The sequence below is a fragment of the Gastrolobium bilobum genome, unplaced genomic scaffold (genome assembly GCF_033153095.1).
Source record: "Gastrolobium bilobum isolate Gb01-03AN ecotype WA unplaced genomic scaffold, APGP_CSIRO_Gbil_v1 utg2184, whole genome shotgun sequence".
Classification (NCBI taxonomy): domain Eukaryota; kingdom Viridiplantae; phylum Streptophyta; class Magnoliopsida; order Fabales; family Fabaceae; genus Gastrolobium; species Gastrolobium bilobum.
Genome location: NW_026899222.1, coordinates 563,181 through 578,765, shown reverse-complemented (window position 1 = coordinate 578,765; position 15,585 = coordinate 563,181). Strand labels below are relative to the sequence as shown.

Genomic DNA, 15,585 nt, shown 5'->3' with positions numbered 1-15,585 from the left:
CGAGATTTTACATTCAATTTGAAAATTGATATGAAACTAGGTAGCTTATATTAAAAGATTCCTTTCGCTGTCCTTTTCAACATGCTATTCATATTTTTTATTTTTTATTTGGAAATACAACATGCTATTCATTTACGTTATAAAATATGGATAAAATGGAATGTTAGCATGATACGAATTAACTCGGTGCTTTTTAGATAGTCAAATTTAAAGCAAAGTTGCAAACCACGATTGCAAATAGCAATTGGTCATTTTGTTGATTATATGAAGGGTTTATCATCTATTATTTAACATGACCACAAAAAATTTCTTACACACACAACATTTTGTGGGGTCCGCAGCAAAAAAAAAAAAAAAAAACTTCGGCACGCAAAACGAATCTTTATAACATAACATAATCACTTTTCCTACAACATAACTCTTATAAAACCCTTATACGAAACATTCCAAAGGCGTTGAGTTACTTATTTTAATTTTTTTTTTTTCATTTTTCTACGTTGGACCGAAAAAGTAACGACGAGCGAGTCCAATAGTATATTAAAAAAGGGTTTTCATTTTATCCTTTAACATAACACAACAAACTTTCTTACACTCACAACATTTTGTGGGGCCCACACTTTTTAAAACAAAACAATAAATAAAAAATTAAGGCACGCAAAACGAATCTCTATAACATTACACAATCACTTTTCCTACAACATAACTCTTATAAAACCCATTAAAAAATGGGAAACGATGACAAGCCTCATGGATGGAGCATATATAAGCTGCATACATAATTGGGGTTATGAACTTTTGATGATGAAAAAAGTGTGTTTGGGTCTGCCAAACGAGGAAATGCACGTGAAAGCACGATGGCCAAAGAGCACCTTCACTCAAAGATTCCTTTCCCTAATTTGTTTTCACACCTGACATAGCTATTTTGATTTGAAAGAAGTCCTAAGATTCCAGGGATAACCCTTTTCACACCTAAAATCCGCCAACAGATTTCAGCTTTTGTGATCCCACTGTTTTTTGATAAATTTTAGAAAAAAAAATATATGTTTTAAATAAAGATATTAAATTTGAAATTTGACTTCTTATCTGAATTTTATTAAAAAAATACAGATAAAATGAACAAATAAATATGTGGGTCTAACCACTATATATTTATTTCTCTTAAAAGAATTTAAGTTTTTATCCTTTAAAATAACACATATTTTTTCTCTAAATTTTATTGTGAACACAGTATGCCAAAATATGAGATGCAATGTAAAAATTTACTCCGCACCGTTAAATTAATTTATAATATTTTATGATAATTTTTTTCTCTGATATGTAATATATAAAGAAGAAGAAAAAAAAGAAAATCTTTTGCAAAGATTCTGGTTCTTAGAAATGCTGAAGAAGTAACTAAGAACGATGAGAAAAGTATAGATTATTCATTTAAAATGTTTAAAGGTAGATTCCAACCATAGCCCCGTTCACACCTTAACTTCAGGGGCCCACACCTGCCACGTATGAAATCCTACCTGTCATAAATTAGGTTTGACCTTTTCGCATTTTTATATTTCAAGCGTTTTCATTTCCCATCTATATTTCCCACCTCCCTCTCTTTCTTTCTCTCTCTCTTGTTCTGAATCACAAAGCATTCCAAAACCAGAGAGAATGGGCAATTGCATAAGGCACGAATCATCGACCGGACACGCCACCGACGGCGACTACTGGGAGGATTTCCCGGCGGCGGAGGAAGGTGATTCTTTTGGAGCATCGAACAATGTTAAGAAAACAACAACTGAGGTGAAGATAAAGATCTCAAAGAAGCAGTTGGAGGAGATGCTTGGTAAAGTGGAGATGAAGGAGTTGAGGGTAGATCAGGTTTTGGCCCAATTGATGAACCATAGTCATCACTATCACTCACTCCACCGTCCATGGAGGCCTGCTCTTCAGAGCATTCCAGAGATCAATTAAGATCATCTTATCTTAGCTACCTAGATTGATCAAATTGGATGTCTCAGAGAGAGAAGGATGTCTAATTGTATTCTGTAGGAAAATTTAACCAGGGTGGGTGCTTACTTACCGTTTTTGATTTCTTGTACATAAAAAAAAATATGGAGTACCCTTTTGTGTTAGATAACACGAGGCTGGTTATAATTTATCTGTATAAACAACTTTTTAATGAATCTCAGCGCTCAATCCACCACTCGTACGTAGAATTAAGTTATACATTATTTTAATGTATAAAGAAATTCTGTTATATAAATTTATATTATACGATGGTCATACTAAACAATTGAAAATGTCATAACGTATAGTATTAATTTATACTATCAGACCTTATGCATTATACATCACAACAATCGAGGACCGTCTTTACAAATAGTATTATTTTTTTATATTTGTACATAAATCTTTTTAATTTTTTTTGTTTGAAAATTGTTCCAAAGGTATCCCAGCCAAAAGGCAAGTATTAATTCACTCGAATCAGTGAGATCACGCGATTGTGGATAAAGTAAACTTTTTCTATACACACGACCCAAAGATCGAATTCCTGTCACCATATTTAAAGACCTATTTTATATATATTTTCTAAGTTCGAATATGAAGCAAGAATAAAATTACTTTTTTATAACTAAAAAATCACGAATTTAAATCCGCAAAATAATTACAAATAGGCAGGGTAATACAAGATTATTATCATCATCTCCTACGCTCGTCAGAGAGACGTGGTTATAATTTATCTTTTTTCTTTTTTTTTTTAATTTACTTGCTTCTCACTCTCTCGAATTTCAATTTGTTTACCTGATTTCATCATTTTATTGGGTTTCAAATTTTGTAACGAAAGAGGACTTGCAAGTTGGTTACTTGATGATTTTCTGCCACACACAAGCACTACTTTACTGCTCCACCTTCTTGTGGCCAGGTTATCCTTCAAGTTGAATGGCATGAGTGCTTTTGGGATTCTCGCTTTCACAATTTGGGGACTTCAACTGCTTAAAATATTTGCCATTAATAATTTGTAGTTATTAGTCTCTCTAACAGCAGCATTGAAGTTGACATGTTGAATCACCGATATCGATAAGATCGATATATCTTATAGACCAATTTCACTTGGTTACTTTTATAAAAAGGAAACAACTACCGATGTGCATTCGATTTTCTTGTCCAATCGAATTGGAAGAAATAATTATAAAAACTGAATTAATTTATTAGTAAAAATAAGTATCATGTTGTAGGACAATTCTCTTACCATGTTATAGAGATAATAAGTGTAGGGTCCACCATGTTTAAAATAAAAAGAAAAAGAAAAAGAAAAAAATATAACACGATGTATGTGTAGGAAACTTTGCATTTGTCATGCAACATGACAAATGCAAAACCCTAATTTATTAGTTCAGTTTAGAACTGTTAGTTTAGTTCTTCGTAATCATTTTTGAACTTGTTTTAAATTAGTTCATAATTGATTTTATAAATCAATTATGAATCTAAACAAAAATTATAAAAAGATAACGAAAAAAATAGATATAAATGATATTGAAAATTAAAAAAGTAATAAATAATTAAAAATAAAAATACTTAAAAAATACATAAGAGAAAAAACAACAAAACAATAATAAATAAAAAAGATGAGAGTAAATAAATAAATAAGAGAAAAGAAATAGAGAAAAATAAAGAAAATAACTGAAAAAAGAAAAAAAACTAGTTCGGTTCATGAACTGATTTTCAATTCAAGAACTAGTTTTTAAAAACAATTCAGTTTAAGAACTGATTTTTAAAAATTAGTTTTTTAAGTGTAGTGTTTTTTGTGATTCTTTTGCATATCTCTAAAAGTGATTTTTGAACCAGTTCTGAATCCAAATGAAAAGTAAAAACATATTGAGAAAAAATAAAAACATAAATAATACCATAAATTTAAAAAAGAAGAAGCAATAAACAATTAAAAAAATAAAATAAAGTAAAAATAAGAAAATGAAAGAACTAAAGAAAAAAAAGATAAAAGAAGAAATAAAATAAATAAGGAAGAAAATAGAGAGAAAAAATAAAAAAATAAGAGAAAAGGATAAAAAAAAAACAATTCAGTTCATGATTTTTAAACTAGTTTGGTGCTTAAATTGATTTTCAAAATGAGTTCGGTTCATAAACTAGTTCAATTCATGAACTGATTTTTTCAAAAATAATTCAGTTCAAGAACTGGTTTTTAAAAAACAATTCAGTTCAAAAACTAGTTTTTGAAAATCAATTTTTTTTAAATGCAATTAAATTTAAATTTTTTGGTTCTTTTGCATTTCTCTAAAAAAAAAAAAATCATTTTTTTTTATTTCTGACAATTAACTTCGAGCATGTTTCCCAATAGCTCCAAAAAAGCTAACTTTTTTTTTTTAAAAGAAATATTGTAGGAAGAAACATTAATCAGTGTATAAGTGATCAAATGAATCGGTTAATTATATATTATGAAGAAAAAAAAAAAGCGAAGGCCATTGTTTGTTTTGTCAATGGCCTTGTAGCCATCCAATTTCTTTATGAAACACATGATGCGGGGTTGAATGCTAATAAACCTTATTCTTCACAATTTCTAAAAATCTGATATGATTTCAACAAATAATTTAACATATATTGCCTAGTGCCTAGCCTATGTTCCCCACATATGGTTCATATTTGAACAAGCAAACCATTCTTACAATCAATGCTGTGAATATTAGATAGATATGTGCGGAAGACATTCATGCTATAATTGATTGGGTGACAACAGCAGTTCATTGTCAATTTTGAAATTAATTACATTATTAAGTATGCCCAACAATTTGGAAAAAGCTTGTTTTGGAAATTGGAATGCAATTAAGTTTTTTTTTTTTTTTTTTTTTTTTTTTAACTTTTCCATTAATTCATGGATTATTCAACTAATTTGGTCGATTCAGCAAAGCCACAAGGACAATAAAATTTACTTAACACACTATCAATTAAGTTAAAATAACTCCATATTAATTATCAACGTGCTTGATAATGAAATTAAATTATTTTCTCGATTCAAAGCAAAGATAAGAACCATATATTATAAGCATGGGCCCAACTTCATAGCACTGCCACTCACCAGTGCAAGTGCTCTAGCCTACGAATAAATTTTTGGTATTACTGCTGTATCTAGATTCAGTGCATCTCATCAATGAGAACATTACACATCAGAGGAGAGAGAAAAAATCTGACAGAAAAAACAAAATTTTAACTAACATGTAATATTTTTATTGGTGAGCTAGCCTACCAAACATTTGTATTGGTGTCGTTATACTTGTTCTACCTTGATATGGGGTAGGTAAGGATATATACCTATTCAACATCATAAAATTTCCTATATATAAAAAGAATAGTATAAAACATTCCAAATATTACGTGGCAACTAAATCTTTCCATCGTCACTATCGAAATTTGTTTGTTGATCAATCATGAATTAACAATGTGGATAGGCATAACATATCAAATTTATTTTATTCAATGACTTCACAGCACAAAATTCTGCTCCAACCATAAATGTGTGTCTCCTAATCTGCCGGTCGTACTTTGAACTCAATATCTTGCTATTAGCAAAACCAAAATAAAAGCTCCAAATGTCATAATTTTAGATTAAGTTTTAAAATGATCCACTAACACGAGACTTTTAAATTCAAATCTAAACTATACATTTACATAGGTGGAGAATTACTAGACGAGCCAACTCTTCTTAACATCATAATATTTTTATAATATAAAATATGCTTTTGCATATAGTAAATATTTTTAATAGATGAAGGATCTTTTAATTCCGGTATAAAATTTAGAAATCTTACTGCTCATCTCAAATCTCAAGCTATTTATTTTTGTCCCACCACACGGTTATAATTTTTTGAGTTATATCAATTAGTTAATTATTAATTTTAAATAAATTATAGCCGTTAGATGAATGAAAATCAATATTTAAGATATGAGGAGTAAAATCATTTAGTTTTACACTGAAGTCAAAAGATCCATTTGTTAGATAAACGAAAATTAACGATTGAAATGGAAAATAAGACTTAGTCTTACACCAGTCAAAACATCTCTCCTCTTTTTATTTAAGTTTATTTTGACTTATATAATAAAAATGTATGTGAATTAATTTTAATATTTTTTAATTTTATAATAAAATTTTACCTAGATCTTTTTTCCATGAGTATTGCTAAATAATTAAAAATTTAAAACCTATGCAAAACTACTTATTTGGCAGTATTCTAATAATGCTTTTCTTTACTGGCTCATATGATTTTCATGTACTATATTGGCTCATCGGCTTAAAAAAACACACTAAAGCTCACGTACACAATACATCACCCTCTCAATCTCAATATAAGATGACAATATTTCTATTAGTAACAACAACTAAAATTAGACTAGTGAGTGACTAGTGTTTAGTTGATATGATAGCTTACCATCTCGTAATTGCTTTTTAAAATAAAGATGATCAATCGTCATTGTCATCCGTAATGTTTAAATATGTTGCATTTGTCTTCTTGTATCTGCTATAATTATAAATCGACAGATAGGAATCTGTTCAATGGATTCTATTATTGTTTTAGAAAAATGTTTACAAATATGCGTATATAATTAAAAATTCTCAAAAATGAAAAAGGGATAAAAAAAAAATTAAAAGAAATGACAGTATGAGATAAAACTGGTAGAAAGTCATGATAACCTTGTTTCAGTTGTTGTGGTTGTGGCCTTATGGGTCTTTTCTTTCTCTTTTTCTTTTTCGGTACATGGCATTGTGGGTCTTTTAAACAAAATTTAAATAAAAGATATTTACTAAAAATATATATATTTTTCTTATTCTTCTTCAAACTCCTCCATTCAAATATGATGGAATGGGTTCATGTTTTTAAATTAGATCGTGCTGCCATGACCTGGGTTCGGGTGAAAGAACTTGGCTAGTTCCTGTTGATCTCCTTTACTTTTTTCTTCTTGTTAGAAATGAAATGAAATGAAAACGCTCCTATTAAAATTTCTTATAAATCTTTTTTAATATCATATCTTTATTAATAGGATTTGGCTTGATGAAGTACTTGTACGTAATAATCAGTGGTGACAAAATTAGGTGGTTAATTTTTACGAACCAAAAAATTGTTATCGGTCACTTGTACAATCTTATTTTTTTTTTAAACCCATAAATCGTTGCACTTTTACCTTTTAAAAAAAATAATAAATAAAAAAAATTACAATGAATTCAAAACTTTTTTATTGTTTTATCATCAAACAGCCCTAGAAATTTCCTCACAATTTGAAAATCATGATTAACAATCAAGCTTTTCGGCTTGATCAAGCCCTAGTAAATTAGTTTGTGAGGCATTATATAATATCATTAAAAGAAGGGTACGCTTTTATATATAAAATCCAGAACATTAACAATTTGGGTTAAAAATAGCGGCATTAGGTTGCTGCTATTGTACCAAAAATTGAATACAGAAAAACAGTGAAATTAAGTTGACAACAAATCTTTACAGGGAAAATAATATAGATGTTACCCCCCCCCCCCCCCCCCCCCAATAAAATAAAATATATATATAGAAGATTTCTTATTACAACAAATTATTACAAGTTACAACACAACTTGCCACAACAATTCCCAGGCAGATATTATCCACTTTGATCCCCTTGAATAAAAAAAAGAAGAAGAAGTTGACTGTCTGCAACAAAGCAACTATCTTTTACTAGAGATGCTCATTCAAATCAACCGAGACTAACACATGTAAATTTGTATCTCGCAGTGTATCTATCATCTATATTCTTGGAAGTTAACATGACCAGTTGCTTGCGCGTGCTCCATTGCCTCCTGAATATATTCACAGAAAAATCATTACTCAATCATAAGTACTATAAGAGATTAGGCTAATTAAGGTGGGTAAGTAGCACATATAACATTAAGCAAAGCATCAGTTACTGAGTGAGGAGTGACCTTCTGACCAATTACTCCAATTTGGCATACCCCACAGCGCAGAGTGAATCTGGCAGTGTCAGTGTAGCTCCGTTTCCTGAGAAAGTGCAGCCATAATATTAGCATGGGCGTAACATAAGTTACAGGGATCTGGAAGCAGAAATAATTTGAAGAGACCACTAGAAATGATATGCAAATTAAATCAACATCAACAACACCTTTATCCTAAATTAATTGGGGTCGGGGTAGATGAACCTAAATAAAAGATATGAAAGGATTGAAAAAAGATAATATATATATATATATATATATATATATATATATATATATATATATATATATAAAGAAGGGGAAAAGAAGAAAAGGAAACGGACTAAAAAGGGACCATCTGGAACATAGGAAATAACAACGGGTCTAACCCTCCACCATGCTTATAGTTTTTCTCCATTCCGTTCTAAGGTACGCCGTCCGCCAATCTATATCCCACTCCATTAAGTCTTGTTTTACTACCTTCCACCAAGTAAGTTTCGGTCTACCTCTACCTTTCTTTGTGTTGAGCTCTTGGTAACAAACTTTTGCTCTGACTGGAGCATCCAGGGGCCTTCTCATTACGTGCCCAAACCACCTCAATCTATGCTCTCTTATCTTTTTAGCCACTGATAGTACTCTTACTTTTCGTCGAATATCTTCATTTCTTATCTTATCCATCCTCGTATAACCACACATCCACCTTAACATCCTCATCTCTGCTACTCCCATTTTATGCTCATATTGCCTATGTGCTGGCCAACATTCAGCTCCATATAGCATTGCAGGCCTTACTGCTATTCTATAGAATTTTTCTTTTAACTTAAGGGTGATTTGTGGTCACACAAAAACCCAGATTCACTACGCCATTTCATCCACCCTGCTCTAATTCTATGATTTACATCCTCATCAATCTCTTCACCTTTTTGCAAAATGGATCCCAGGTATTTAAAAGCATCTTTATTGGATATCTCTTCACCAAGTAGATGAACGGGATCTTGGTCTACATCTCTTGCTAGAGAAAACTCACACTTCAAATATTCAGTCTTGCTTTGACTTAACGTGAATCCTTTACGGGTGTGTTTAGTATAGGTTTTCATTTGAGTTTGATGGGGAAATGTGGGTGGGTATTGAAAAAGACCATGTTTGGTTCAAGTTTTGGAATAAAAAGACTAGCTAAATAGGAAGCCTAGGCAATTAGATTTGTGTTGTTTTTTTGCTCAAACTAACTATTCACAAATACCACTTTGGGTGTGGTATCTTAGGATAGGTGGGGAAATGATATTTAAGGAAACCAAGTTATTGATGTTGGACTCTCATTTTTAGGTAGTGGTTTGTTTAAAAAATATTGATAATGGGGGTGTTTTGGCCAATTCAACCAATTTTCCCATCACTATTTTACATTCAACCAAACATAGACTTTGCAAATTTACATAAATTTTCCCGGTAATATTTCGGTGAACCAAACATCTTTTTTTAAACTTTTCCATCAAACTCACTTTCTTACTATTTCCCCATTAATTATGTTTCCCTAGTAAAAAAAAATATCTCCTCTACCAAATGCCCCCTACATTCCATCGTGCTTCACCACAATTCAAGTTTTCTATTAACAAGTCTTTGTTCTCAAAGCATAGGTAGACAGTGCACTTTCACTTCAAAAATGTGAATAATTTCACCTGTATGGTTTGACAAAAAAAAGTGAGAAAATGTAAAGGTTTGGCAAATTTTAAGTCTTCAGCTTATCACAGTATAGGTATATAGTCCAACTGCTTAGCATCACATTCCCTGCTTCGTTCTGGTGCTAAATTGTGAAAATAAGTCCGCTGAATGAAACCTTAAATATGCATGCCAAAAAAAAAAAAGAAGAGAAAATAAACCTTATATATGGAAATTCACAACAAAACTGCTCTAAAGAAACCAAAAAATGAAGATTGATGTAATTCAACCATCTAAACATGCTAATCTTCATCTCTTTCCACATATTCAAGCTTCCTTTTAAGATAAAGGTTCAATAAGAATTGAAGGCTACCTCTGTTGATCTCTAACAAAATTAAGAGCAAGCCCCTCAACAGGTCCAATGCTTCTGTTTTTCTGTACAGCAAATATGGTCTGATCAAACTCCTCAGGAGCTCCCTCGGAGGGAGACATCTGACCCGTACAAGGTGTAATCATCAGGCACCATAAAAATGAAAAAAATACATATGAACCTTAATTTTGTATTTGTTTCATGTGTGGGAGATAAATATAAATACCATATACTAGCAATCTCACAATTCACTTCTCAAGCCACAATAAAAATGCATGAAAGAAAACGAATGGGATGATTAGTAATTTCTGGTATATGAAGTTACATACAGCTAATGCATCATAGTGGAGACCATCATAAATCAGCATCACCCTTTCAGAATATTTACTTTCCTGTCAAAAGTATTCACCAAAATAGAGAATGGAAAAAGTCAGTTATAAGAGGTTGACAAAACTTGAAAGCATATAAACTACATCGAAATGGCTAACCTGACCATACAAATCACATCGTGTTGTCTGGATATCATATGCTGCAATTTCACGTCCATAGTAATCTGCTAATATTGAAAGTTCAATTGCACCTTCACAAAGGAATATAGCTTAATTAGCACATGAAACTAAGGAAAAACTAGTAGTGCTTTATTGCTAAATTAGCTACAAGAAAAGTTTGAAATACCTTTTGAAAATGATGCTAAACTCATCAACTACAAAATCTAGACCCATAAAATTTATATCAGAAGGCTAATGTTAGAAACAAAACAACTGAAGTTCTAAGAACTTCCAATTGTGAATGTCTGGATATCCAGATGTTTACATAAAATTTTCTTGATCTTAATTTAATCTTTATGCCTCTTAAAGTTTCAGGAAAATAATCTATTATCATATATACTTTGTTTTATATTTGTGACTGAAAGATTATGGGTTTAAATCTGGGAGAAAACTTCTGTGCAGATATGCAAGGGTAAGGATACGTATAAGAATTACTCACACCCCCACCGTCGCTAGTCGAGGATTAATGGGGAGTGGTTTCACTCATATATACTTTATATTTATGTTAGCAAAATTTATTAAAAGCCAGCAAGTTAAAATTATAGATGCTAAATCAACCTAAATTTTAGCCAGCAAGTTAAATTTTATTAATGAGTTATCTGCACTTGATGTTATACATTCATACACTGACCACAATAGAATACCAAAAGTAGCAGTTCCAACTTGCAAAGCAAAAATTGATAACCATATTTTTATAATTAAAACAGCAATGATTAGGAAGACGTAGGTCAACTAACCTCCCCACTTCTCAGAGTCAAGAATCCAGTTACAATACTCTGCATTTGGCTTCCCAAGAAATGCTTCACAATATTTATCAGGATCACTTGCTACTGTTGCAGCAATAACCTTTAGCATGTCATATTGCAAAACGTTAACTCAAATTATGTAAACAAATGATGTTGATAACATACTCAAAGTGCAAAAATATTAGGCAATACAAAGGGTATAAAAGATCCACTTCACTGATAATTTCATATATGAAAAAAACCAGAAATACATGATTTCATGATGACACGCTTTTAGTTGCAAGTAATTTCATGGACAGCATTGCGTGGTATTAGGGGTGTGCACAGAACCATTTTAAACCAAACTAAATCACACCTAAAAAAACCAAACCATTTAAATTAATTCTTACTGAACTGATTTCTTTCATATATAAAAGTTTGGTTAACTGAACCTTAATCAATTCAGTTCACCAGAATTAACCAAACCATATCTGCCAACCTCAAATTCCAGATTTCACAACTCACGAACCCTAACCCCCTTTCTACTTCCATTTGATGTTGGATTGAAACACAATTTTTAAATCGCAAACCCAGTCTTCGTTCGCAATTTTGGTTTCCCCCTCTATGTTCCAGTGAGTCGAAGAGTTTGCAATCCTATGCGACAAAGCTTACATGCTCTTCTAATTGATTACCATTGGAGAGTTTGGCGAATTCCAGTGAAGATTCCATATCCTAGACTCCTAGTACGAGTTTGATGTGTTCCATTGAAGAGCTTGACAAGTTCCACACACAACAGCATATTCCATGAAGAAGCACATTTCACAGACTCTAACCCCCTTTTGTAATGGTCTTCTTGATTAGGCTTTGATTAATAATTTACAGATTTTTTATAATGAATATGTGTAGTTATCTTTTTCTTCCATACGATCAGGTGCAGTATCCGTTAAAAGATGGATTTGTTGCTGACTGGGATATTGTTGACAGCATATGGGATCATGCATTCAGGTCAATACTGATTATCTAATCTGTCTGTGATCTGTGTTTTGGGATTACTTTATTTTTTTCGTTTGTTTTATTTTATGGTATATGTGGTTAGCATTTCTTAGGTTCTTAGGCAGCTCGTATGATTCCTTTTTTGATTAAAATCCCCTGATGATTCATTTCTAAAGCAATGGTCAAAGAGTAGTTGATCTGTTAGCTGTATCTAATGTACAATAAGACATTAGAAATTCAGGTAGAAGTGGTAGATAATTAATATTTGATAGTAATTAAGATTCTTTTCAAAACACCGATGATCCATAGCATAATGATTCATCAAAGTTTTACTTTTGCATTGGCTGTTGAAGGCCTGACTCAATCCTCCTCTTTTAAGTAAAGATTGGCAATAAAGCATGACAAAAGGACAATTAGCATGCGTAGAGTAGTGATGTTTTGGAGGTGAATATTGAGGATTACCTCATACCATAAGGTGCACATTTTAGGTATTTTGGATATGTCTTACAAAATGAAGGGAAGATTGATGACAAAATATGGACCAGAGTATATCATGGGGCTTTGTGGACTATGGGGGACTTCTGATGGATTGATGACAAAATATGGAGTTTTGCCTGATAAGTTACTTAAGTCCTACATCAGGAATTGAGAACAACCAGAGAAGGTGGAAAACATGCATGCAGAGCCTTATATAAAACATCAATGATCGCCTACTAAAAAAACATCAATGATCATTTATCATTTACAGATGCATCTGAAAAATTCTCCATGTGCTACATGAATAAAAAACAACTAAAAGTCATTGGTTTAGAGTCCAGCAAAACATTTATATCTACACAATTCACTCATCCTTCGCATTTGTAGAAACCATTGAATGATTGAAAATCCAATTGTCAATTTTCCAAAAAAAAAAAATTCCTGAATTTTGATAATATATGTCTACAAGGAATATTTGTCTCACAAATGACAATTACAAAATATCTATAGTTATATTTTGGTTGAAGAAGCTAATTCAAATTGAAACAAAGTAAATTCAATTAAGTTGGATATAACATTTGAATTGCATAGCATAGCACAGTAGCACTACATATGATTAATAGAATAAAAAAATCATCAGAGACAAAATTTCACTGGCCAGAAATGAAGGTTCGGTGGGAGCACAATGAACTCCCCTTATCTGGTTTTCTATTCTAGAACCAAATTGACCCAACACGCAAGGAAATGAAACAGTTGGATGATAGCAAGCACTTAGCATATTTATAGCAAATAAAATATAATACAAGTTAAGCCACTAAGATTGGTCTAGTGGTGAGGGATTTAGGTAGTTTGCATGAGATTATCGGTTCAAACCTCAGTGCTCCCATTATATATAAAAAATAACAACAACAAAAATAATAATACAAGTTACCTGTCTCAACTCAGCAGCTTTGTTTTGGTCATGATCCATAACATATCTGAATTGAGAAAACATAATAAAATGGAGAAAAAACATTACAAGTGGAATCATTAGTAGCAACAATATCGCATGAAAAAAGGGTCTGTAATCCATTGCTTACCCAACTGCATTAAAGAGGCAGCTATTATCCGAGGGAATGACTCTTCTCACAACAATACCTTCCATGATTTAGATTGCAGATAACTAAGAACCTGAAAAAAATCACAATACTTGTTCAAAATAATTTATTTTTCTCAAATCTTTATCCGATATGCAGTAACCACACGATTAACTGAGAAAGAACAAAACCCAGAATTTATTAATACAATTGTTATGGACCCATATCTCATTAATTGACAAGCCCAACAAGAGGCAATCCTATTACGACATCATGACATATGGGCTTGGACCATCATCAGAGGCACTAAAGGTCCAGAATCCATTATCCACGAGTAAAAACTCTATAAATAAGAGGTAAAATACGGTATGCGCTCTCTCTGACTATTTGGCAAAGCCGTTTATTTTCGCACGCACAGATCAACTCTATAAATAAGAGGTAAAATACGGTATGCGCTCTCTCTGACTATTTGGCAAAGCCGTTTATTTTCGCACAGTGATACTCAATATATCTCTTCTATAGATACATTGGAGACGGTACCTAGATCCAATAGCAATATACTAATCCAATGGGCTATACATCTCAACAACAATTAAGTTTGAAATTTTGCTGGAACCCAGCTTCAAAAATGAAAAGAACATCCTGAATTTTCAACCACATGTAGCAAACATTTTAAAAATAAAAAAGAAACGCAAAAACCATGATAAAAAAAGATGAAGGGTTTACAAATAGGAAGAAGGTGGAGCGAGTACAAATGAAGAAGAAAAAGATGCAGAGAATCAGCTGCAGAGCAGAAAGACACAAACAAGAATTTTCAATGAGATATCTAGATCTATGGGTATTGCTTTGAAAGCAAGAATACCAACCAAAGTTACCTTTTTTACACGTTCGAATGCTTCTGTAAGCGGTTGCTTCGACTTGTGCTCGTGCTCTTTATGGGATTTGTTCCTTTGACAAAGCAGATAACATCTTTACATATGTCGTTTTAAAATGTTCTGAGTGATCTTGGATTGATGTCATCATGTCATCACGTAGTTTTCATATAATATATTTTTGGATTTTATTTTAAATATTACAATTTAAATAATAAATGAGATAAGTTATTCTACTTACTTCTTTGCGGTCTACCTTTGTTTACCACTCTCTAATATCGGTAGATCAAATCTAAAGAGGAGAGAGAAAGATAAATGTTAATTAAGGGGTGTATGGATTGAGATTTTAAAGGATTTTAATTAATTTTTTTTGGATAAAAAAAATCTATTGGTATTCGATTAGGATTTTAAAGAACTGAAAAAAAGTCACGTGGTATTCGATTATGATTTTAAAATATTATTTTAGAGTTCGTCCAAATCCGTTGGTATTCAATCAGAATTTTAAACAAAGGAAAAAAAATCTTGTGGTATTCAAAAATCTTATGATTTTAATGGATTTTCTATTGGTGTGGATTTTGTGAGACTTTTTAGTGAGAAATATAAATAGGATGCATCTCTCACAATCTTACCCTAACCCCTATAATTTCTTAAGATTTCTGTATTGCAGTATTTTCTTCTTCGTTTGGTGGGTTGACCCGCTCAAAATCGCTATGGGAAGAGGCTCAAATTACGGAGTGTTCATGGCGAAAAAAGCCAGCCTAAAATAAGTCATCGTAAATGAAACGAGGCTCAAATTAAAAAGCCTCGGCAAGAGAAGTCGGACTTAAAATTAAAGAAGAAAACACCGTCTCGCCAAACTCAAGTCTTCAGGCGTAGGAAGCCATTCCAAAATCAAAGTCACGACAATAAAGTTAGGCTAATTTTAA

At 31.7% G+C, this 15,585-nt stretch overlaps 2 protein-coding genes across 3 annotated transcripts; one reads left to right on the top strand and one right to left on the bottom strand.

Annotated features, from left to right (window-relative positions):
• Positions 1–1,608: 1,608 nt before the first annotated feature.
• LOC133288449 (uncharacterized) lies at positions 1,609–2,068 on the top strand. Its single transcript, XM_061486203.1, has one exon. It carries the CDS (start codon positions 1,648–1,650, stop codon positions 1,948–1,950), a length of 303 nt encoding a protein of 100 aa, XP_061342187.1. The 5' UTR covers positions 1,609–1,647; the 3' UTR covers positions 1,951–2,068.
• Positions 2,069–7,526: 5,458 nt separating this feature from the next.
• LOC133288501 (OVARIAN TUMOR DOMAIN-containing deubiquitinating enzyme 2) lies at positions 7,527–14,787 on the bottom strand. Of its 2 annotated transcripts, none has more exons than XM_061486276.1 (9): positions 14,663–14,787; positions 13,791–13,881; positions 13,643–13,688; positions 11,254–11,362; positions 10,457–10,548; positions 10,298–10,360; positions 9,972–10,090; positions 7,937–8,012; positions 7,527–7,813 (listed from the first exon to the last, which is right to left on the bottom strand). In XM_061486276.1, the coding sequence occupies exons 2-9, from the start codon at positions 13,853–13,855 to the stop codon at positions 7,757–7,759; spliced, it is 627 nt and encodes a 208-aa protein (XP_061342260.1). In that variant the 5' UTR covers positions 13,856–13,881; positions 14,663–14,787; the 3' UTR covers positions 7,527–7,756. The 2 variants fall into 2 exon arrangements, with proteins under 2 accessions (XP_061342260.1, XP_061342261.1); XM_061486277.1 differs by lacking the exon at positions 14,663–14,787 and adding an exon at positions 14,514–14,624.
• Between the last annotated feature and the right edge of the window lie 798 nt (positions 14,788–15,585).